Here is a 26,554-nt window from a genome sequence, read left to right as displayed (position 1 = left end):
ATAAAAATATAGTTCGTCCTACACCAAAAAACATAAAAACTAAATCTCTAAACTTTGTGCAAAACTCAGATTCTTCCATACAAATTATGTTCGCCAATTATTTTTTGTAAGGATAAAATGAGCAACATCTTCCATTAAAAAAATTGCCAAAAAGGAGCGAGATTTTTTAGATACTTCAAACCAGCGCTTTGCACTTTCACTAAAATTGAACGGGCTATAAAACTGCATACTTAAAAATTTTCTAGAAAATCTGAATCAAAAGTTGCAAATTAGTATGCAAATTTGAATTTTCCTGCGTTTTGCACAAAGTTTGAGATTTTTTGTTACCTTTTTTTTTGTGAAGTACAAATTAAATTTTTATTAAAAAATATTGAAAATAAATTGGAATTAAAAACTTTGCATATATTGCGAAAAATTCTCTGTGCCAATACTTTTGTCCGTCATTGTATGTGATTGGCTTTTTACAATTTATCTTTTTAATCGTTTTTTTATTTTATTTTTAAAAACCTGTTAACTTAAACGATTTGTGATAATTTTTTTTTTTTGCCTGTTTTACACAAATATGGCAAATAACACGTGTTAAATATTCTGTGGTTTAATTTTTCGCTAACTTGCTGGCAAATACGAGTACTATCTTTTTTTATTTTTTTCATACTGTTTACTTGTACTTATCTACATATTAATTTTTATAATTTGTTTATGGTTATCCAACGTATATTTTATCATTTTAATAAGAGTTTACTCTTGCAATCGCATTTCATTAGAATTGCTTTATGATGTCTCCGTTGAATTTTTGTCGAAATATTTTATCAGTCACTTGACACATGTATAAATAATGTCAGTCAAATTTGGCGTAGCTTAGCTTATCTGTCAAATAAAATCACGCACTCCAAAAAATAAATAAATAAAGCAAAATCGAAAAAATGGCGCAAATACCAAAGCCACTTTTGGGCTGAAAGCGATAAATGAAAAAAGTAGAAAAACATGGCAAATGATAATGAATGTCGCATAGTATCCCCATTAAGAAAAAATCAAGTTTGTATGTATTTGTGTAAATTGATACATATGTCGATTAGATTGGGTCACAGTTTTTTTTATTTTCCTTTATTCCTTTTGTAATAGTGAAAAGATGTTGGTTTACGAGGTCGATTACAAGCCTCTAAAATATGATCCTTTATTTCAAGTGCAAAGATCCCCAAGTGTAACGAAGCACACTGGTCGGAAAATATGAATCCTTGGTACGAATTCAAGGTTTAGGATCTCGTTTTGGTAGTTCCACATGTTATTAGTTCACGTTTGCGTATTATTACGAATTTAAGAACAGTTTCCAGACACCCTCTTGGAGAAATCGGTGAACAACTTTCTATACCGAGGTCTCAAAGACTGGATGGCATGTGGACGGTCACTTCGGGTACTTTACTGATTTTGGGTGCAAAGCCAACGGTCATTCAATCGGAAGTATTTGCAATACTGAAAGTAGAAGACTGCATAATTGGCCGAAGGTGGCGCGGACATAAAATCGAAGACTGCAGTAACAGTCAAGTTGCTCTAAAGGTCTTGGAAACTGCTCGCACCTCTTCAAGAAAAAGTCCAGCTATGCAGAGAAGTTAAGGCTGAACCACATTGAATGCTGAAATGAGCTTAAACTTGTGTGGGTACCCGAACAATGTGGTGTGCAAGACAACGAATTGGCTGATGAATTATTGGCAAACTGCAGTTCTCTGGAGCGTCCATTGGACTGGATCAGTCGGGCCTATCAAGGATTTCAAGCTCATTAGAGCCGTTGGTGTAGTATTGACGCCTGTAAAACAACCAAAACAATGGCGCAGTGGCAGTGGCAGTTTTTTCCAAATCAGATATTTCTTGAGAAAGTGTGCAGTCCCATGAAGCAACACAGAATACAGCACTGGCAGCTGGCGGTTGGCAGTTCTGCTCAGCGTAGCTCAAATTCGAAATTCCCCACTGACTTCATTGCAGCAAACTTGGCGTGTTGAATATGACAGATATGAAACGAAGCCAACTTAGGCTATCCTGGGCACGTTGGCGACTATCTAAATATTCATTAAAACCAACTGTTGAATACCCGCTCTCACTAACAAATACAAAGTTTTGACACCAAACCGACAGGCCTGGCATAGCAGGCCCCACAATTCGCCTAATGCCATAAACATTTTATCCAAACTTGATGGAGAGGGTGAAGATTTCTTAACTAAACTGAGCCATATTTCTGACTCTCGGACTATTGCGGTGTATGTATATATATCAACGTCAAAGGTCTTTAGAGAGAAAGCCAGTCTTCATCTTTTCTGGTGTCCAGGAGGCACTGAAAAATGTTTACTTACTCATATAAAATGCGAAGTATTTTACTGAATGCCACAGATCTTTGCACGACATGGGTCAGCAGTATAGAATTCAAATCATTTGAGCGCCGCCTAAAAAAGAGGAATTGCGGGTAATTGCACAGCAAGTTAGCAAGGAAAGGTAAGTCCACGCACATTCTTCTGGGTAATGACACGTTAGGTTTACGAATGGATAACTTTAAAATGGTAATGGTATGGAAAAATCATACCAATATAGTAGCCAAGGAACGCTGGAAAAACCTTTGGTTAGTTGCAATTCGAAACTCAATGCGATTCAATAGGCAATACTAAGTGTCTAGTATTCGACTCCGAATGATTTTCTTTTCGAATCGCAGTAAAGGGTAGACCCCCAGGATTACCAATACTCCTCGATAGTAAGAAATTCACATCGTTGATCCCGTCCACCGCCTAATTGGCTAACTACTCGCGATAAGACTAAGCATGGGTTCAAGTAGAAGAAAACTACACATGATTGACAAACACCGAAGGGGACTGGTAATTATGTGGCTTCGGTAACAGAAAGGACCTACATAAATGCTCTTCGAATATTCCAACTTAACCTAACTTAGCACAGCGGCCCACAGTGTGGAATATTTATGGACTATTTTATTGCGAAATATTTCGAGAATGAGAACAGATAAAGAACTAAATGTAACGGTATTTTATAGCCAAAGTGATGGATAACAGAACGCAAATCTTTTCCCGACGCTCCCGATGAAACCCGCAACTTTTGAAAACTCGGAAAATCTTCCTTTAAAAAGTTGTATGAAAAAAGTAATTTTTTCAGGTACCTTAACCGCTATAACTTTTATAAGAACAATCATAATTTAATTGTTATTCTTTTTATTCCATCATCTCTTATACATATATTTGTGATCACTTCGTGATTAAAATTTGTTCGATAAAAACTAATCTTAATTTTTCCATCTTTTTTAATAGTTATAATAGAGACTGCATTTTTGTAACGGTTATAATATGACTGAAAAAATAAAAATCATAAAATAAGGATTAAAAATCAGCGGAAAAAATCCAAGAATAACGATTATCTTCAATCGGAAAAATAAAATAAAAATGATCATAAAAATCTAAATAAAAAAATAACGATTTTACAATGATTTTAAAATATAAATCCTTCATAATACAGATTATTTCTGCCCCTGGTTTTGTTACATTTCATTGAAACGAAAATTAAAAACGCGATTAACTCAGTGAGAGGGCAGGATGAATTATTTACTTAAAAATTTATTCAAGCAAAAATACTTTGGGTAGGCGTCGGGGCCAATGATAACCATCAGTTAGCACCTCTGCATGGCTGTAAGTCATGCAGAGTCCCTACGGCTTACAGCGCTGTGGCTTTGCCGTTTAGAAAACTCTAAAAGAGTTTTTTGAGGGATGCGTCAAGCGGGAGTGTTGAGCACCGGTTACGTATTTATGTCTGTCAAAAATGTGAGTAGGCGCAGTTGGCCAATGGTAACTTTTGTACCATCTCTGTATGCGGAGAGCTATACAGAGCCCCGTGAGACAACTCCGGAGGAGTCCTGATGCATCAAGCGGGAGTGTTGAGCATGATTCGGGGGGCCATAAATTAACTACTTTAGTAGGTTTTGTTCTGCGGCAGTTGAGAAGTGCATGTGCATAAACAATGTTTGCATTTCACACATGTTTGTATTATATACAAACGTGCTTTATATCCGGTTTGGTACCAGTTTCTTGGGGTGTAGCATACCTTTATGCACTATGATTAGCTGAGGGAGAGCGGGAGACCAGGTTTAGAGTTGTGATCGAGTTAGGGGAGTAGAGGAGATAGGGAGAGATATGCGAGCAAGCCGACGAAGCTGTAGCGAATGATGTGACCATTTGACCATTTATTAATTTGGGGGCTCCATTGGAGGAGTCATGCTCTAGCTGCCGTAGCCTGCTATGCAGAGCCCCTGTGTCGCGCTTGGAAGCCGTAGCTAACCACCATCTCAAAAATTACTCAGCGAGTGGAGTGGGAGCGATGCTTAAAGCAGCGTGTGATAGTCAAGCTAGGTTAGCGTTGACCATGGGGTGAGGGAGATATCTAGCATGGGGCTGTTGACCCCTGTGATGAGCGATTTATCACTTCATTAAGATCAGCGACGAGAGGTTTGAGAATTGCATAAAATTTGCCTATCCGTGTGTGTGTTCGCTGTTTTTTGTTTCTGGGGGAAATGCATAAGTCGCTTAAACATCCTGGCCCCCCCTAGACGACTTGATCGTCTAGTGGACTGTACTATGCAAAGGGGAAGACGCGCGGATAGGTTAGGGACCCCCATAATGACTTATGCAAAGGCTGCAGAAATGAAGAAGAAGAAGACGAAAGCTTATGGGTTCAGGGTTTAGCGAAATCCAGACAATTGTTTCAGTAGGAAGGTTCTAACGATCCGCGTGGTATCACAGCGGGCCCACAATGTAAGCGCCTATATATGCAAGTGAGGTCACTGGCAGCGACTTCAACCTAATCTAACCTATTGTCCTCGGTACAGAAAGCAATATGTTGAAAAGTTTTTAAATGGGACTAAAGTTACGCCTATTTCCCATACAACGGTAAATTTCAAAAATACGAAGACTCCGATATTTCCATAACTAAAGATGGTTATTTACTCCAAATTATACCACTTACAACAATTCCTTAACAAGAAATAAGATTGTTTAGATTTTTGGGAAAATAGGCGGGGCATCGTCCACTTATGACTACGGAAGTGTATTCCGATAACCGTTTTATCGATTTTTAGAAAACTTCGTTCAATTTCAGTAAGTTTAAATAAGCCTATTATATATTAATATTTGTAATCGAGAAAAAAACACCCCTGCTTATTATTTAAAGGTAGTTTAGAGTGAGTTGAAAACCCGATAGATAAAAGCTCTGATCCAATACTTTTCGTGTAAAATCCTATAAAAATGTCAAACAGCAAAATTACTCTCTGAAGTGAGAGTAAAAAATGAGTAACAACCAAAAAGTACGGAAACAAAAAAGCATTTTTCCTGTAAAAACCCCAAACAGCAGATCGCTTGACACTTTTCATGATTTCACCAGAAAAAAAGTTCGGGTAAAACCTTGCAACTTCATTCTCTACACAACTCTCCAAAAATCGCTCTCATTTTTAGGATCTTGGAGTATGGGATCATTTTTTCTGTAACTTCCTGCAAGTTTGTGTAAAAACCTGTAAGTTCTTGGAGTACAGGAGCAGAGCTAAAGTTCCGTTTCGTCCGAACTTATCCATTTTTACTTGTTATTATTTACTTGTTAATTTTTTTTTTTAATTTTTTGGAACTTGGCATTTTTTTCTAACAAAATTTTTTTATTTCTCTCTCCCACTCCACCACCATCACAGCACATTTTCATTAACTCTCTATCGCGTGTTTAGACTTTTTCTAACCGCTTTTGTGATTTTGTTTCTTCATATCGTTTTCACCACTTGCACTAACTTCCCACAAAAACTTCATTTCGCCTGCGTTGCATTTTCTTATTCGCACTGCACTCATTTTGTTTTACTTCATTTTCTGTCGCTTATGTACATACAAAAATATGTATACATATATATATATATATATATGAAATACATAAAAATTTATGTGTCGGCAAATGCCAGACCTAGAAATTTTTACAGGCCACCAAACAGACGCAATTGGCTGCAGTGCATTTAGCCCAAAGTCCACCAAAAAAAAATAGAAAATTTATTGTGGGGTAATTTAAACAATTTACACGCGTTTCAATTTCACTTTGTTTTCCAATTAAGCTTTTAATTGTGCGCAGGCATTGGGGCAGCAAAATATTTAACGTCGAAGCAAAAGAAAAAAAACAAACAGAAACGAATAACGCCTAGATAGGTACATACATACACACAATCGAAAACACAATTTAGTAGATTTCAGCCATAAAACATTAAAACTGTATCAATTTGTATGTTTGTAGGTAAAACACTCAAACGAACTTCACAAATTATTGCCGACTGGGTAAGAGCAAAACGATTGATTTGGTAAAAAAAAATGCATACGAAGACGCGCGCGATCAGCAGCAGCGCTAAGTACCGTCGAATTTACACTTAAAACACTTCGTTGTTTTCGTTGCGTTTAATATTTTTTTTGAAGATTTTTTATAAAATTTCTAGCGTCGATACACCCAAAAAAAGAAACAACAAGCGCACATTCTTTCGCCGGATCCGTATCCGCTGCTGTTCTACAAACGTACATGCATATGTGTGTCAGATCGACTAACCAACAACAATAAATAAAAAAACGAAATTAAACAGCGACACCGTTGTTGCACCTACGTACGTTTACACTCACTGACAGTTTGCCATGTACTAAAGTCGCATATTCCAAACAATCGCCCGATTCCAAGTCGTTTTCATTACATTTTCCCTGTTGCGAGTTTAACTCACCGCCCGCCAGCCACCGCTGCGCTAAACGACCCTCTTTTTTCTCTTATTTGATACTCAGCTATGTATATTGGGGCGATTTTTTGGTTTCTTTAATTTTTCCAACCCACTACATACATATTGTATCAGCGGCGCGCGTTCATGCCAGACAGCCAGCCGGTCAGCTGAGTGGTTAAGCAAACGTCAATCAAATATTAGCCAAAATAAAAAGCATCGATGCTAATTAGCTATGCAGCTGTTCCCTAGCACCAGCTACATAAATCATTCAGAATTTACCTGTCTGCGCTGGCGCTCACTAATTTTAGCTTCTGATATTTACAGTTTAGCGTCTAGGTTTTCCTACTTTTTGCTGTTGTTGCAAAGAAAAATAAACTATGCTTAATATTTTCCAGCTCGAGTGCTGTTTCACATATTCCATTTTCTACTAGTCCGCCACATAATTTCTCTCGCTTCGTTCCTATTCAACGATTTCGTTTCCAAACATTTTCTCTGCTCCAGCAATGTTCCAATTGCAGTTTCATTTCCAGCTGGTTCCAGCAGCAACACCAATTCCGGTTGGTGTTCCCCAATTGTCATTTCATTTCCATTCGCTAGACTGCGCGCATTTTGACAGCTCAAGCACTCAGCTGGTTTGTTTGCTTGCTGCCTTGTCATCGAAGCCAGATAACTGCCCGCCACTCTCAACCCCCCCTGGGCTGTGACTATTCGTTTCGCTTGTAAACAGAGACAAAAGGCGATTGGCCTTTGTTGTTTGCACATTAGCGAGATTACGTTACTTCACCAAGTATTCGTTCATGCATGAGCCAGTCTGGATTTTTGTTAGCGTATTAGCGCTTTTGTGGTGTTTTGCTAGTCGACAATCAGCTGATACTTATATTTTACGTTCCTTCTCTTATTTGACATTCTATATGCTGTTTTCTGTTTTGTTTTGTCTGCAATTCGCTCGTTCGAGATCAGTTAGTTTTTGCAGCAGCGAGTTTGACTGGTTAAGCTATGTTTACATCGGTCAAAGTTGCGGTAAATAAAAATTGACAGCGGTACAATTCAATATACACACATACATACATACATACATGATATTGAAAGGAAAACCAGCGAACCTATAGAGAGAGTGAAGGTACGTATGGATATCATCAAGATGTTCAGAGACAATATTGATAGGTAGCAGCAAGACCGTAGAGATAAAAAGACTCAGTGTTGGATCAGAAACTATAATATCAAAGCCCGAGTTGATCCCGATCAACGCTGCCGTCTGTTTATGCTTTTAAACATATTAAAAGAGTATTGGTTAGTGAAGTGGTCAGCTCAGTCTTACTCTACGGTCCTCCAATTTGGGCTGAAGCAATCGGTTTAAAATATAATGCACTAACGACTCCTTGTGGCTTCCGAACTATATCCGATGAAGCATCCTTCGTAATTGCCGGATTGATTCGAGTAGATATCCTAGCAAACGTAATACAAAGAATGTACAAGAGCATATCTGTGGGAAATACCAGTTTAAACCGAAAAGGAGTCCCAGAGCAAGAGAGATGTCGCTCTATAAAAATCTGTCAAAAGCATTGGGTGAATCGGAAAAGGGAAGCTAGACTCACAAGCTCATTCCATTAAAAATTGGATGAAAATATTCCCTGGCCCCTATCGAGAGTATTTAAAGAGATTTGGATACTGTTCGACTGCTCGACGGTCTTATGGAAAATGCGACTCATAGTTTTCTTTTATCTTAGGTATGCCACTGAAAGGCGAAACATACTGCAGGGAGCAACGTTGTAGACAATATGTTGAATTCAAAAGAGAACTAGCCTGAAATATGCGCACATATCACTTAAAGTGTTAAGACGATCTGAATCTAAATAGAGCCGGTTAAGTAACGCAGGGCGCCTATTGACCAACCAGCACCGTAAGGTAATACCTTAGATGGCCGCGGGGAGAGTGGTTTCTGGAGAGGTTTAGCACGCAGGTGTAGCTTTGAGGCTGAAAGTGCTGCATACTACTATGCCGGTATGGTAGAACTCACGGGAGATCCCTTTTAACGGGCGTCATACCAGAAAAAAAAACTTCCATATACATATAGCCAAAATAATAACTAACAAAGGAAATAGTCAAAAACAATTGGGTTACTCTCATCTCAAATCGATGGTCCCGAGCTGGTATATCTTAGCTGGACAATAGCCGTCAATCTTTCTTATCTTGAATGCCGCGCGAAAGACTACCTTAAGTCGATGAGCTATCCCAACATTGTACTAACTCTGCGCTGGCAGACATTCTATCCTAAATAACTCTGACGCGCCTATTGCTTGTGTCGCAACTCTACAGCTTAACCGAGTTTGACCTACGACAAAAGAAGGCGCACCTGCGTTAGGATAGTTGGATTGATAGCGTTGAGTTAGTACAAAGTCAAGAAAGATCATCGAGTTAAGATAGTCTTTTGCACGGCATTTAAGATAGGATAGATTTGCAGCTATTGACCAGCTCAGATAAAATAGCTTGGAGCGAAAAAATTAGTCAAAAAAGAGTACATAATTCATTCAGAAATTTGACAAGGTACAAAGGTTTGCATAACGGAGAGCATGAAAACGACCGGCATAGAAAGCATGCAAGCTCTACTTAAAATAATACCGCTCCATATAGCAATTGAATAGAAAGTTTCTACTTAAGGTGATAACCTCAAGCAGGGCAACCTAAAACGGGAAACTTGGGATCTTAAGAGGTTTGGGCATTGTCGTCGCCAAACCTCAGATTAAAGACCACGTTCATTCCACCATAAGCGTGCATACGCTGTATAAGATACGTCCCTAAACCTGGATGGTCCAAGTCGTCAAATACTGATAAATATTATTTGCTCTATTTGTTCCATGGTAGTCGTAAAACTTTTTGTGGGTCAGCTAGCTGTAAGTTAGCCTAGCAGACTTACATATATTCAACTTTTTGTTTTTGATTTTTCGGAAATATATGCAGGAATTATGTGCTCATTATGGCCACTAAAAACAATTTAGGTGCTCAACTGGTTTGCGAGAAATTCGCTAAAATATTGAAAACCTATTTATAATCAATAATATTTATTAATAATTAGCCACTTGGGTCAGAACCATTATGAGTGAGTGTGAATTAATATTCTAGGAGGAAACAGCTTTTGGTGCAAAGCTAATTTTTTCGAGCTTTATCACTACTGCCATATAGCGTCATAGTCTTCAGATCGTAACGCCATACATTACAGAGATTTTGGACACAGGGAAATGTGGTGTTACTGCCTCTAACTACATAGCACATCCAAAACTCTTCAGCAGGTATCGAAAGTCTAGAGAAAGAAGTCTGATGAGGAGATGTGGTGATCTTCGAAATGGCAGCTATAACTTCTACCGCTTAGACTTTGTTGCTTTTTCCATTTTTTCCTAAAAAACAAACAATAGTGGCACAAAACTAATTAATTTTTTTTTTTTTTAATTCTTTTAATTTAGTATGTATTTAATTTATTTTATCTATTTGAATAAATAAAATTTTTCAAGCAGATGGCAACCCTCCTAAAAAATATTCTCAGCTGTAGGTCTTCCTAAATATTTAATTTATCTTATCAATTTGAATAAATAAAATTTTTCAAGCAGATGGCAACCCACTTAAGAAATATTTTCGGTTATAAGCCTTCTTAAACCTTTCTAGTTTGATACCCATAGTGTAATATTTAATTTTTCTTATCAATTTAATTCAATTAAATTGTTCAACCCTCAAAAATAATTTTGGCTCCAAGCCATTGCCAGGCAGCCAGTAGGCTCGCGAGGCAATAAGCGCTTTGTTTGTTATGTGTGCGTGTGTATATTGCCTGTTACTACTCTAAGGCTTCTTAGCACTCCTTTTAACACCCATATTGCGATATTTCCTTTACCTTATCAATTTACTTAAACTAAAATTTTCAAACTGGTGGCAACTCTCTAAATTTTTTTCTTTTTAAACCATCCGGATAGTATACTGAGCAAATCAGAAAAGAAATATTCAAATCGATGAATCCGTTTTCGAGTTTTTGCCTTCTAACTGAATATTTTTATAGTATAACGACGCCTAACCGCAAAAACAAGATAACTCGCATTTTTTTAATTCTTATTTTTTTTATGCAGAAATGTTTCTAGAGCAACGGTGTTATTATATATAATAGATAAACGTATGTAGCATAAAATTATCACATTAATTTGAGTTATCCACAAAGGAACTGCAACTAATCTGTCTGCCTTCTTATTATGCCATCCATTAATAGAAATAATTATGCAGAATCCACTTGATGTGGTCAAAAAAATGCATGCATGTGCATATAATTATATATGTAGATATATGTTTATGGCAATATTATATACAGACAGATACATTTTTTTCATATGTCTGTGTTGACACGCGTACACGAATTCGTTGAGAAAGCCATACAGCGAAAGTAACAGCAATTAAAAACATTTCCAAATAGAAAATATGATATACTTATGTATGTACATAGAAGTCAATTATTATTCCAGAATAATTTCCGTTTAATCACAAGCAAAGCTGCAATACTCTCCTTCAAGGTGAAAAGTCAAAACCAACAAAATCTGCAGGAAAATTAACTTGAGATTACAGACTACAGAAATGAACAACAACAATGTGGGTTGAAGCGATCGATAAAAGTAGATATGTATGCACAAGTAATTAATTGGTAAACAGTATACTTTTCTTAGTAAATATCAAAAGGCCTTAAATCCTCATAGGCGCCAGCAAAAGTTAGCCGCTAAGTACAGTTGCTCCTCGGCAGAGGAAAGGATGTTGAATAAATAATTGGGTGGATACAAACTTATAAATACATACATATAAACAAAAGTAATTTATGCACTTTTACACTTACCTGATCTATGTCGAAATCCCATTCCGGCGAAGGCGAACGCACCGAACGCTCGGTTGGTGGCGTGCCTTGCGCCGGTGAACCTTGCGGTTCCTCGGGGATGACAGCGAAACGACCACGTTGCAATATGGGTGAAATAGCACCATAATTAGCTGGAATGCAAAATGAGATAAAAAAAACAGTAAGTAATTGGTTAGTGAGTTGTGTGTGTGTGTGTGTTGGTAGTTCAGGTACAGTGCTGCTTAGTTAAGACTGAGGGGCGGTTGAAAACTTTAAGTTGTTTTTTTTTTGTAATAGTAGGGGAACTGTGGCATTTTATTTAGTTACATAAGTTAGCTACAAGCATGTGTTACCTAGAGAAAATTCCTTAAAAATACATATAATCAAATAAAACTGAACGAAGCTTGCAAGCTAATTAATCTCTTCTTCTTCTTATTTGGCACCGTTTGTCGGTTTGGGCCGACACCAAAAAGATTCGCCAGTTGCCTCTCTCCTTTGCGCCAATTGTTCATCCCAAGTGCGGACAGGTCCTTCTTCACTTGGTCCTTCCATTGTGGTCGTGGGCGCCCTTGCTTTCGTTGTCGAGGATCCTTTTAGCGGGGCATCGAACATGCGTCCAATGTGTCCAAGCGAGCGAAATAGTCACATTTTTATGCGCTTAACTATGTCCATGTCGTTAAAAAGCTCGTACAGTTCGTCATTCCATCTTCTCTGGTACGCGTCGACCACGCAAATAGTGCTATATAGTTTGCGTAGAATAGTTACCATGTGGTGATCTGAGTCGGCGTCTGCATGTCAAGAACGCTTGAAGCTTATCTTCCGTCTAACACAACATGATCTATTTAGTTCCTCGTTCTTTTATCAGAGGACACCCATTGGCTTTGTAAATGTTTCGATGCTGGTGTCTGGTACTACTAACAACCATGTTCCATACCGCGGAAAAGTCGATCAGCCTCTCTCCGTTGTCGGAGGTGTTGTCATGAAGGACGTGTTGTCCGAGGCCGTTTTGCTCTCTTCATTGAAAGACGCTTTTAGGTGGCGGGTCCCAATTCCAGCGCACACCCATTGCTGCGATGATATCTAACTACATAAGAAAATATTTCGTGTCCAACTATTATGTATACATTTTTCTTGAGCTCCATGCTGCCAGACCTTGTTTTTGGACAATTAATTTTAAACCAAAGCTCGATTAATGCTCTTACACATTAAAATTTAGTATTGTGTTGATAAAAAAATTTAGAGTTTACATGCTTTCTATGGGTTCATCGTAGTTTAAACTGGAAAGTCCTATTATCGGAGTGTGCGCCCAATTTTGCTCCACGGAGCCCTAGTTTGGTAGCCTATCCTTTATAAGTCAACAGCGCTCAGTCCTCCAAAGGGTACAAAGGAGTACATCCGGTCACTCGAAAATCTTAGAGACGATTGCTCCCAAACCGATACCTACAAGTATTGACCATCATAACATCAAATACTTTCACCAATAACTTTAAGATCACAAGGTCGGAGGAGGAGTCTTCTCCCCAGAGCTGGAATTAAAAATATATTTTTGGCCTTCTCCTCCACTGCAGTCTACACTAGTCGAAGGTGCCTGGCTATCCAGGAGGTCACTCGGCTCCCAAAAAGAAGGTCCAAGGAGCAAACCTGGGCAACAGAAGATCTCTCGCTGAATGAATACCGCGGATCTCTAAACAAGATTAAAAAATTTGTTTCAAATATTACGAGTAAGCGCACTGATGTTCAACTTTGACTAGGATTACCGTGACACAGAGTTCTGACTGTCGCAGCATATAGTTTGAAAGCACATTTGTCATTTTAAAATAATTTTTTTTTTAATATCAATTTCCCACTGTAGGAACTTAACTAAGCTGCACTGTTTAAAATAGACTAGCTACCTTATTTTTTGCTTTCTCTCTCTCTCTATCTCCCTTTACTCCATTACATTTAATTATACTTACACGTGGGCATTAGACGAAATCGCCCGAAGGTCGTCTCTGGCGGTCCTTGCGCTGCCGTTGAGGTCACATGAAAGCGACCACGTCTGGCGGCGGCCACCTCTTCGTAGCCACTGCCACCACCGCTGCCACCCGGCATTTTGTTACTGCTGCAGGTTCAGGCTGTAATAAAATACCAAAATAAATATTTATCATTGAAATAGCAGCAACAAAAAAAAAATACAAATTTTAAAAGGCGATTATAATTAAGCTAGCTCGCATTGTGGTACCTACTTACATACATACACAGACTATGCACCAACCAACACAATTATGTATGCAAGTATAACTAGATGAGTGTTTAAATAGAAAAGTAGTAGCTTTTAAAATTTTATGTTAAAGCCTTAAAGCGCACACAATGTTCATGGTAACTAGTGTACTCGTATTGACGTTTGATGGAAACAAAAAAAAACCTGAAATGAAATGAAAGCCCTGAGTAGGAAAACAAAAACTAGGTTGCGGAATGGGTTGATACCACCAACGTAGAGCAGACATGCAGCGCACCTAGAGTTAATGAGTGACTGACATGCGATAATATTTATTTGGCTTTTTTGTCTTTTCGTCATTAGTTTATTTTGCAAGGTGAACGAAATGATGCAAGAAGGGTTTGAATGTAAAGCTGCGACGCAGAAATATCTACATACATATGTATGTACATATGTATGTAGGTGCACACCCAGAAAAAGGTTTAGTTATAATAACCAAGATTTGGTTATAGTGATCAAGTGGCATAGTGGGATATGGCGAAATAAATATATAGTTCACGAAAGTCTGCAATTTACTTAAGACTTCTAGTTGGGACAAATGTATATTTGTTAATAATTACAAAACGACTACCTTGATTGGACAATATTGTTAGTTGAATAAAATCATTGTTGAGCAAATATAAACAATGCTTTGGTTGATACAAGTTTTCAATTAATTTTGTGAACTTGCTGTAAACTTGAATCAGCTAACCGTTTATTATTAGGAAAAAAGTTTCAGTTTGACACAAATAAAAATTTACTCGATGTTTGTTGTGTTTACTTTCTTCTTTTATTTGCATATATTAAGCATAAAAACACGTACATATTTACATAAGTTAGTTACTAAAGTAAATAATACATATGTATATGTTGGTAAGAATTTCCTAAAAAACAACGATGAAACAGGAACAGTCGTGCGAAAACCCAGGTCAATATCTGCTTGAAGTATACTGCTTTGCTTTTTCCTTAGCTAAATAGACACTTTCAAATTATAATTCACATTAATTATATATCCACTGAAAAAACCCCGGTTGGCATCAAACTTTATATTTTTAATTAAACTTTAAACTATGCGCGCACCGAAACAACTCGCGATGATAGCAAACCTGAAACTGAGACAAAACAAGTATGGGCATGTCATAGCACACATGGCGCAGCGATCGACATGCCATAGCTTACTGCCGTCCCTAAATTGGAGCGCTAAGCGTTGCGTTATCCATTGTCAACGAGTGTCATCGCGCGCTATACCCAAATCAACGCGTCGTCAATTTTGACGTTTTCTCATGTCCTCTCGTTTTTATTCTCGTTTCCTTTTTCACTCCTTTGTCCGTTCTCTTTCTCTTCGTCTTCTGCATCCAACTTCAGCACGTAACGCCCTGTCAAAAATGAAAATTCCATTTGCTTCATACAAATCGTATGGGCATGAGGATTTTTGACAGTTGCTTGGCGCTTGACGCGCCAATTTAGGGATGGCAGTTACTGAGCGCTCTGGGACCACATGCGTGTTTCACCCATATACGAATAGCGGTAGCGGAACAATGATTTCCACGCACAATGCAATGGTCGGCATACTAGCGCATTCAAACGATTCAATAAGTGGGACTGTGTGCATTGCTCAGCTGGCGCTCTTCGTATATGCTCAGAGAGCGCTCAGCATTCTTTAGGGGTGGCTCACAAGCATGAATATGTTCCACTCTCAAACCAAATCGTGGTTGCCTCAACTGAGATTTGGTAACTATGACTAAACCACGTGTTGAAAGAAAGCTTATCTGCATTAGCAGAGCTTAATAACATCCTTTTATGAACCATACGTTAAGTTGAATGGAATTTGTAGAAATATGCTTCAAAGAAATATTTATTAGTATTAACCAAACCCTTCAACTAAATTAACGATTTGTTACAACCTAGATGAATATTAGAAGCTTTAATATATTTAGTTATAATTACCAATCGATGGTAATAGTTCCCAATCCTTGGTAACAGTTCCCAAATATTGTCAAAATTCGGGAACTAAATATCTTTAGTTGTCGAAACTAATCCTTTTTCTCAGTGCATTAGGGTGAGTATGTTTTTTTTGCTGTATGCATATGACATAGGAGTAATCTACGCGAAACTTCGGTGTCTTGAGAAGTGCTTAAATTTTGTATAAAAAAATGTTTTAGAGTGTTTTTTTGGTATGAGGAATTCATTTCTGGACTTATCCTTTTCTTAAAACATCCGCCAGAGGGCGTAACTGTAAACAGTTTTCACATTTTCTTGGTTTTTTTTTAACAGAAAAAAAACACGTTATACTCTGCCATACAATTTTCTCGAACAACTAAAATTCAATAGAAGTGTGAAGTGGGCCACCATTTAGAGTTTATTTGTATTATCGTGTTTATTTGGTTAAATCGATTCTGCTCATTTTTTAAACAACTAAAATAAAATTTTTATTTTTCATTTTGTCATAATTTTTTTTTTGTTTTTTGGCAAATTATTAAAATTTTTAAAAATATTACTGGCTTCTCAATGGCTATAAAATCTCGTTTTGGGCTAGTATTTTTGTACGTTCTATTAACAATTATTTGCAGAAAAAAAATTCCAGAATGCATCGAAACGAAAGTTATTCAGGCTTTTCTCTTGGCGCGCAAATTTTTTTTTTTTTTTTTTTTTTTTTAAATATAAGTTCAATGCAAATCATTCTGATTCAAATATTTGGTGCCTTTCGAGTTGCAGTGAGTTTCGAATCGCAATACCGAAATGGATTCCTCACACCCAAAAACTTCTTATATCATGTTTTTTTATAAAAAAATTAAACACTTTAGCAAAATAAAAAGTTTCTAAGTAAAAAACACTTTTTTCGCATGGTTTCTTCGTAAAATTATTTTAGAATTTCACGTAAAATACTCTTACTCCCACATGCATAGTCGAAAAAATCTTCCATATAAATTGCGCCACCCTAATGTGCATAAACATAACTAATAAACTAATTGGCAAAAAAAAAATTGTTATGCGCCAGGAGAAAGATATTAGATAGTGACGACTGACATATTACTTAAGTATTTTTGGATAACAAATATGCATGTAGCGGCTTGCAAACAGCCGAAATATGTACGTATGTAGTTAGAAGCCAATAAATACTAGATGACGGAATGAGGGAGTGGTTTACTAGTCTTTTAACCATTAATGAATTGCTTATAAAACGTTCATGATATGATAAAATGAAGTAAAAATCGAGACACCGAAGCAGCTAAACAAATTTTATCAGCATCAAAAAATGCTCGCTGCAGGTCATGGCAATTTAACGCATATCTCCTGGTTACTTAGCTACTATTCTAATTAATAAAACTTCGTTAGTCTATTAATATACGAAAATAATACTCAAATTCTTACGGTATGTTCTGCCTACTCAAAATAAGATAGCGGAGCAAATTGCGTTGGCCTGTTGGTGAGCGTGGGCATCAAACAAACAGTCAACACACATGAATACGCATTTAGGCACCCTCGTCACTGTTGGCAGTTATAATTTTGAAAAAAATTTGTGTTTTTTGTTCCATGAATGCCACTATCCAATTCCTATTTAAATATACTCGCTGATTCCGAAAATGTAATTAATTTTTTTTTCTATGGATAGGTTTTCGAGATATTTGCAATAAACCTTTATTAAGCTAAAAAATGTGATTCCACTTAATTACGTATATCTAACGAACCAATTTGAGCAATCATTATACGAAATATGGCAAACGAAAGCTAAGAAAATTCTCCGCGCATATGTACATACATCACTCTTCGATAGGTTTGATAGTTTCTGAGAAATTAATTAGTCATTCCAAATTTTTTGTTTTTTGAGGGAAAAATAAAAAAAATTCAAACTTTAACTGAACGCTGTGATGGTGGGCGCTCGAAATCGTTGAGGGAATGTCTGAGCTATTTATCAATCATGTAGGAGTACTTCCTAATAAGGCAAGTTTGGGTGCGGGATCACAGTGACATGTCGGAAAATTTCGTAGCTGATGACCTGGCAAGGAATGGCAGCCTGAAAACGTCACCAGATATTGAGCAACTAGGAACGCCTCTGTCCTCCTGTGGTAAACTCTTGCACGGTTGGGTCTCGCGTAAGCTCCGCGACCGCTGGGCATGCGCAATTCGCGGGCGGTCAAAGGCGCTCCTTACGCTTGTAAAGCCCCAGCTCTCGCTAGTGGTGTGGGTCCTGACAGGCCCTTGTGCGATTGGTATTCACGATATAAGACTAGGAATCTAAACTGATTCCTTTTGTTTCAGCTGTCAAGAGGAAGATAAGGTGGAATGATCTCAACACTTTCTATTAGATTGCCAAGCCTTCGCGAGGCTAAGATGGAGAATTTTGGCTCCAAGTGTCCAAGTGTGTCGCTTGCCTGACGCAACCACTTTGACCTAACCTAAAGCCGTGACGAACCTAAGCATTATATGCACCATGGCTTAAATTAAGTGAGAACGAAGCAAGTCCTTGGAGCAAGCGGTACTCCTAAAGGCCAACTGGACTTACCGTTTTTTTAGGTATCCATCTTAAATTGGCTACATGCGCAGCTCCTTCTAACTAACCTAAACTTTGGGGAATATTTTATTGTAATATGAATCCCTGATTGATGCTCTTATTAAGAGCGTCCTTTTATTTATTTCATCTCAATGACGCCTTGAAGTCCCGCCGTTAAACTTCAAAGTTTACCCAATTATGTAGAACAATGACATCATTCTTTAAAGCAATCGTTCAAATAAATATTTCTTTGTAATGCCATTTTGTGTTACTGCAACAAATATCCATGGACTTATGTATGTGTGGGTGTTTATTTTGCTGACGTCATTTGTCATAAATTCGAGAAATCCTGCGTTTGATTGAATACGGAAATAGGAACAACCCACATAAGTGTCATTCTGGCGAGGATGTTTGCGTACACATATGTACATACATATGTATGTACATCAAACCCAAAACCATTTATGACAACCGAGGAATTTAAACAAAAATGCCAATAACCACACACACAATCAACTACTTTAGTTAAACTTCAACGAGCAACGAGCTTTGTTTGCTCACATCGACGTCAGCATGGAATTTCTTTTACGGTTTTACGTATGAATGGCGCTGTGATTTAATGGACTGCGATTGAAGTAAGAACTATACTTGTACCTACGTACGTATGTACATATATATGTATATACATACACAAAAACGGTGTAATAACCACCAAGCAGTAAATTGCGGCAAGAGTTCCTCATTACAACTGGGCATCGTTTATGCAGTTCTTACAGTATTCATTGAAGCCAATGCTCTGCCTTCAGCCTCACATCGTCAGGTCTGTGGTTTTCCTAACGGCAACTCTGTTCTTTTGAGGTTATGTCGGATCCTCACGACTTTATATGAATATGTATAAAAGCTACCTCAGCGCAGACAAACAATGAAAGGATACATATATTGTACTTACAAAAGATTTTGTTAAATATTTTACATTTTTTATCTTTAATTGGCTCTACTGAAACATATGAAATTTTGAGTTGTGTCGTTATTGTAGAGGACCATCAAATGTAGATATTTTTAAGTGGCCTTTAAAGCCCAAATACCTCGTTTTGTTATTGAGACATTAAAGTTTTATATAAAAAAAAAAAAAACTACAACCCTCGCAACAATCTCAGAGAATATATTCGCTAATAAAACACATCACATTATTAACTTAATATTTTTGTTGAGAATACTGCACCGAGAATGAAATTTATGTTACCTAATTGCCATTTCAAAAAATTATTTATGGCAAAATATTTCTCAGCTAATCAACAAGTATGGATAATTTGAAGCACTTGCCGCTAAGTAATATGCTAAATAATTTACATGCGTCGTTGTATTTGTATGTGTTTTAGTAAATTTACATTAGGGTGGTCCAAAAATGTATGGGGAAAAAGTAAAGTCTGAATTCAAATACTCTCACCCCCTAAGATTATTTTATATCGAAAATAATACTCCTATTTTTTTAAATCAAAAAATACTTAGAGGTCAGTTAAAGCGTTCAAAGTTGCCAAGGTATTTTAAATGAAAAAAAAAATATTTTTTGTAGAAATTCTTCTAAATCAATATATTTTAATCGGCGAACCCTGTTTCTCATCAGGAGACTTCAAAGCGTAATACCCAATTATTTGTTTAACCATTTTTTAATACTAACTATTTTTTATGGGTCCCAAAAAAATTCAAAAATACGAAATTTTTCTCAATTTTGCATATTTTCATGCCATATTAAACCAATTACTACCAACAAAATGAAAACAACAAATTTACCAATTGTTTAAACAAATTAATGTGGTTTAATTTGAAGCTTTTATTATACTAAGCTACAAAGCTGCAATTATTTCTAAAATTTTGCACCCTTTTTGGTGTTTTAGGGGGCTCATATTAAATGGTTGGTACTAAAAAAAATTTAAATTTTCGATGTCTCCTGAAGAAAAACAGAGTTTGCCCATTGAGAGTTTGTTGATTGTACGATAATTTGTTTTTTTTTTTTGTTCATTTAAAATACATGGGAAATCGTTGAGCGCCTTGAACGATCTCTATTTTTTTTTTTCAAAAAACAAACATATTTATTTTTTATTTTTTTGTTGAGATAAGTAGAACAGTCCTAGGGGATGAGAGCATAAAAATTCCGAATTTACAATTTTTTTTTTTACCACCCTAATGTACATACAAACATATATCAGTGTACATATATATGTGTGCAATTTTAAGCTACTTACCGCTACAATTGGTTCACTGCCACACTGTTGGCAGCGTTGACGATTAAATGAAAAGTTTCTGCTGAATCGTTTATTTTGCGCGTTTTAATTTTTTTTACTTTTTTTGCAGCTTGCTGTTGGTGTTTTTTCACTGCTTATTGCTTTTTAAGCCGGCAACTTTAGAAAACGCATGCAACAAATGCGAGACGCGTGCGCTTTTTTATTTAACGATTTTTTTTTTTACCTTTTTTATCAACACAAATGCGCGACGGGAGTTGATTTAAATTCTTGCACTCGACTTTAACCGCGTTTAATTATTTAAGCTGCAATTCAAGTAATTATAGCAAACAGCATTTGAGATCGTCGTAATTTTTAATTAACTGCAAATTTACAATGTGTACTTATTTTCAAATTTTTTTTTATTATTTTTTTATTCTATTTGCATTTGCAAAATATTTTATCTTTTTGCTGAAAATAGTAGGACGATTAAATAGAACTTCAAAACTACTTCAGGCGCAATATTTATTTGTATATGCGATATAAGAACTGGCGCTTGATTTTTTTTTTTGTGTTTTTAATATTATTTTAAATAATATTTGTCGCCGCCTTTTTGTTAGGTTTTTATTTAATTTCACTTTTTATTTGAGTACGCATTCGGAGTTTTCCTCTACAGAAGCACACCGCTACAAAATGAGCGAGAACAAAAAATTATTAGAAAAATTTTTTAATTTGTAAAAATTATTGCACAGCAAATCTTAAACCTATAACCTGAAACTATTATTAATACTTCTGAGAAAAAAAAAACTAAACTAAAATCGAGTTTCTTAAAATCGTTGATAATTGCATTTCATTACATTTTCGTGGTTGTTGACGATAACGGTAAGTAACAAGTTTCACATATCGCACATTGCGTCCAACATTTTTTTTGTAAACATACTTCACACAAAACATAAACGTAAAAAACATAAAAAAAATAGCAGGTTCGTACTTTTACAGTTCGATTCGGTCTTTCAACTCCCAAGCGTCTGGCAATTAACTTTAAAACTCTTTACTGTCTTTCAAAATACTAATTGATAGATCTGCTAATGAGGAGGTCTTAGCATTATGCTGTTCACTCTTTTGCAAAACGGTTTTTAAAAATTAAATTAAATTAATTAAGTATAAATTTTTTCTTTTTAAAACAACGAAAACTAATCTAAGCGAAAATTAAATTTAAAAATAGAAAAAAAATAATAAAATGAACTTAAATCAAAATATTTTTAAAAATTAAAAGGAACAATTTTTTTCTTTTTATATCTAGAAATAAAATCTAAAAACTAAATAAAACAAATTAAGTAAAAAAAACAGAAAATAATACTTAAAATTTAAAAAATATACATAAAAAATATATTTAATTAAAAAAAAAATATATATGTATGATTTAAAAAAGAAATTGTATTATTTCAAAAAATAAAAAAAAATAAGATTCAAGAAATGAAATGAAATAAATATACATATATATTTCTTTTGAAAATCAAAATTTAAAAAACTACAAATTAAAAGAAAATGAAATTAACAAAAGAAAAATATATTAAATTAAAAAATAAATTAAATCAGTTTCTAGAAATTCAATGAAATCAAAACATTTATTTCTTTTATAAACAATAAAGTCTAAAAATTTACAGAAAAAAGAGAAAAATAATATTCAAAATCGATAAAGTTACTAAAAATTAAATACAATTTTTAAAAATCTTTTTCTTTAGAAAGAATAAAACACCTAAAATGAAATTAAGATAATTTTTTTTAAATAAATAAAATAAGAGGCAAAATGCAATAGCATTAAAAAAATATATATATATTTTTATGAAACATTACAATCTAAGAATTAAAAGAAAATTAACTCAAAAAAGAAAAAAAAATTTAATTACAAAAAAGAAAAAGTACTCGAACTTGAAACTCTCGAATTGCACGCCATTGCGGTCACTTTCTCAAGATATTTTAATTTGTATGAAAAAAATCAAGAGAAGCTCGGCCAAACACGTCAATCATTATTATTATTATTATTATTATTATTATTATGAAAAAAATCAAACTTTAATATGGAAAAAATTAAAAAATAACAGATTTTTTGTAAATTTTTTTTTTATTTCTCTTCCAAAAAAAAAAAATTAAGCTAGTAACGGAGAAAATCGATAGTTAAATAAAAAAGGTTGTGTATGGTCATATCAAAATGCGTAATGATTTTTGTGTATGAAATCATGATAAAAATATAGTAAGGTAAAACCGCTGAGAGTTACTTTTAAAATTCTTGACGTTTCCAAACATTTTAATTTTTAAATTTACTCACAAACTCACACACACATTTTCCTTTTCAATCTCAAGCAACAACAATTTCGAACAATTTCAAATTTTTATTTTCAATTTTATGATTTTAAAATGCTGGCAAACTTCAAAAAAAAAAATCATGGCCGACAAAATGAGAGAACGGTTCTACCTTGCCATGTTTTTATCATGTATGAAATATGAGCAGCAAAAAATGTTACTCATACGCCATGTTATACGAATATCTTATCCCTTGATTTTTTTCACAGTTAAAGTTTCAATGTTTTTCCATTGACAATGCAAACTTTAAATGAAAATATCTTGGGAAAATTATCTGATCTAGAAAAACGGTATACAGATGCGTAGTGTATGACTCAAAATAAAGCTTACGTGTTTTGACGTTTTTGTTTGTCATTTTAGCGTTCCTACAGTGTTACAATAGAAATTGAGAGCTTAAAATGTTCTACGAAATTTCCCTCTAAATTTTTTTTCTAGGTCTCCGAAGACAATAATTATGCCAAATTTCTTTTAGGCATTAAAAATAAAAAAAACGTGTGGTATTTACAAACTGAATAACTTTATAAATGACACTCGTATTTTTAGTGTCCAACTTTGCCATTAAAATTTTTAAAAATAATTAAACATAATGCCGAATTTCCACTAGGCATTAAAATGACAAGGTTGTGCATTAAAAAATAATCGTATCATTACGTTGAATAAATAGTCGTTAAGTTCATGTCCACGTGAAATTTTTCAAATTACACCAATTTTTGTCATTTTAATGCCTAGTAGAAATTCGGCATTATGTTTAATTTCCACTAGGCAATAAAATGACAAAAAAATTATGCCATTTAATAAATGTCATGTGGAAACAGATATAATACCAAACATTTTAATTTAATGCCAGTTGGAAATGTAGCATGAATGATCAGTGGAAATCCTGCATTATGCTTGAAGTCAATTATGCAAAAATTGTGGCCAAAAAGGGGAATCCTCTTAGGATTTAACTATCACAGATGAATACTTCCACTTGGACATTGTTTGGGAGAGAACGTAAAATGGTTATTCCACTATGCATACGCTCTTTTTCAGTTGTTAGAGAAAATATTATCGTATAGAAAACGCACTAAAATGAACCGACGAATTCCCCTTTAAATATTTTTTAATAATTTTGGCTCATTAAATCACAAACCACAATCATTTTTAATTTGAAAACACTGAATTCTTTGATATAAGCAGCGATGTGAATCAGTATGCCAGCAAATGTTCCAATTTACAAAATTTTTACTTTTATGATTTCGTGTAAAGCGAGCATTTTTTTCTTTCATACAAATAAAATTTTAAAAATTTCATATTTGCTAATTTGCATTGCTTTTCAGTTCATTTAACTCTTTGCGATTCATTTTGCATTTACTTTGCAAATATTTTCACTGATTCTCGTCAACATAAATCACTTTTTAAAACTTGATCTCCATATGAGGCACACACAGTTTTTCCACTACTTTGCATATTTTCATAAATTTTCTGCATTTTTACAACACCACCACTCACTGCATCAGCAGCTCCGAATTTTCGCGAGACTTCTGGCCTTCTGCAACGGAAGCCTGTTAACGCAAAGAAACTCGGAATAAAATTTTGCCACCAACACTGCTACGGCCACTTGGCAGCTACTGCGATTATTGATTTTATGTTAGGTTTCGTTGCGTTGCGTGGCGTTGTGTTGTGCTGTGCTGTGCTGCGCTGCAATGCGTTGCTTTGCCTTGCGGCGTTTTTTTATTCACCGAAGTGTGTTTTTTGTTTTTGTTTTTACAAGTATGCTGCTGAATTTGCTGGCACGCGCCGATGAAATTGCTATGTGCCACGCTGCTGCTCTGAGTGCCGTTGCCGTTACTGGTACAGTATAGTACCGGAAACTAACTGCAGCGCAATGCAGCCGCCCTTTCATTCACCCTGCCGAGGAGGAGGGCTCACAATTGTTTTTTTTTTGCTAGCTTTTAAAAAATCGTTGCTGTTGAAAATTCTGCAGAGCAAATTTTACAAACGCTTTATGCAATCTGCTATGAATTTCGCTACTTTTGGCAATCGAATTTGCTTTAAAGCGATAAATTCATTTAAGCTTGATGCTTTTCTCTTCATACATACGTTTTTTAGCAAATTTGTATAGAGACACATTAACACGGTTATGCACACACGTACCCGCCGTTTGGTTAACTAAAATGGAAAATTTTTGCAACTAAACCGAAATCACAAATTGTACCAACCGAGAAAATTAGTCACACTTCACGGAAAATTTTTACAAATTTTCGTCAATTCACGGTCTATATACTTTTTTTCTTTGTGTTATTTTTTCTTTTTGTTTTAATAAAAATATCTATGCTCCTTTTTTGCACAAATAATTTTTGTCTAGCTGCTGTGTTGTGCTGACTTCGAACAGCTGCAATACATTGGTGTTCACTACTCTTTGCTCAAGCAGCAGACAAGGCGCAAGCATGCGAAAATGTCTATAGTTAACCTGCTGTACTCGCTGCTGTTTCGCGCTCTCCACTTACATACATACATGCACACAAATCTACTTGTCACGCTTTTTCTTGTATGTCATTTTGCGATTTTCCCGCAGCTGATTTGCTTTGGTTTTAGTGAATTTTCTTGCGTTGCGCTCTATCGCTCTCTCTGCAGCGCATGTTCTTGCTCTCTGTCTTCTCTTTCTTGTATAAAAATAAACTTTTGAGTTCATTTACATTTCGACATTTCGACATTTCATGAATTTTTGCATTTTCGTATTGACGTTATAAAAGTTTCTATGCTAAAGCAGCAGTAAAATGTGTTGAAAGCAATGCTTGTAAAATTTTATTTCGACCTACACTGCGTATGCGTGACGTGAAGCAATGCACGTGTTTATTGATTACGTATACGCCAGGGTAAGTCGGTTGAGTAGATTTTTACGGATGAAAAACGAAAAGGCGCTGTTGGAGGCGAATTCATTAAAAAATCATAATAAAAATAAGAAACTAATGGAAATTCAGACAAAAAGTTAGTTAGTTAGCTTTAAGTGCAGTTTCGTTAGATCTTTACCAGCTGTAAACTTCCAGTTACATTCATTGTTAAGGACGCCAGTTCGAATACGAAAACGATGATTACATATGTACATATGTGTGCCACATGTCGTCATACGTACATACGTGCGTAACATAGACAACCTTTTACCCAGGCGACGATATTTTCAGTCAGTCAATAAAGTTTAGGTGCAGCGAATTTTTTACAATACCGGCAACTATTTTTTTTCCCCCCTAATTTTTTATAAAAATATGGTTAATTCTACAACAAAACCTCAAAAATCAAATCTCTAAACCTCATGCAAAATTAAAAACAATTCTGCAAATTTTCATCCAAATATTGCCTTTTTTATTTACACTCTTTAGAAAAAGGTTGAGTACACATTCTTTTAGCAAATTCAATTTTAGTATAACAAAGTTTGCGCTTTCTCCATAGTTATAAAATAATGTTCGATAACTTTTTATATGGAAAAAATGTGGGACAACTTCAACAAAAAAATTTGCCGAAAAGCAATGGTAAGTCCTAGCTTCCTCAAACTTGCACTTTATTGTAGTAAAATTGAGTGGGCTAAACTGCATACTCAACTTTTTTCTAGATTGCGTAAACAAAAAGTCCAATATTTGAATTAAATTTC

General features: G+C 35.3%; 1 protein-coding gene across 1 annotated transcript in view; it reads right to left on the bottom strand.

Annotated features, from left to right (window-relative positions):
* LOC118742948 overlaps window positions 1-25,228 on the bottom strand; it is a gene marked incomplete in the record, with an annotated part of 403,480 nt that extends 378,252 nt beyond the window's left edge. Inside the window, 4 exon segments of the mRNA XM_036475384.1 lie at window positions 11,619-11,767; window positions 13,571-13,729; window positions 20,587-21,248; window positions 24,418-25,228. Of these exon segments, the coding sequence (XP_036331277.1) occupies window positions 11,619-11,767; window positions 13,571-13,706 (285 nt within the window).
* Between the last annotated feature and the right edge of the window lie 1,326 nt (window positions 25,229-26,554).

This window comes from Rhagoletis pomonella, unplaced genomic scaffold, assembly GCF_013731165.1.
Source record: "Rhagoletis pomonella isolate Grant_MI unplaced genomic scaffold, Rhpom_1.0 Rhpom_scaffold_00001, whole genome shotgun sequence".
Taxonomy (NCBI): Eukaryota; Metazoa; Arthropoda; class Insecta; order Diptera; family Tephritidae; genus Rhagoletis; species Rhagoletis pomonella.
This window is presented reverse-complemented; position numbering and strand designations above follow the sequence as displayed.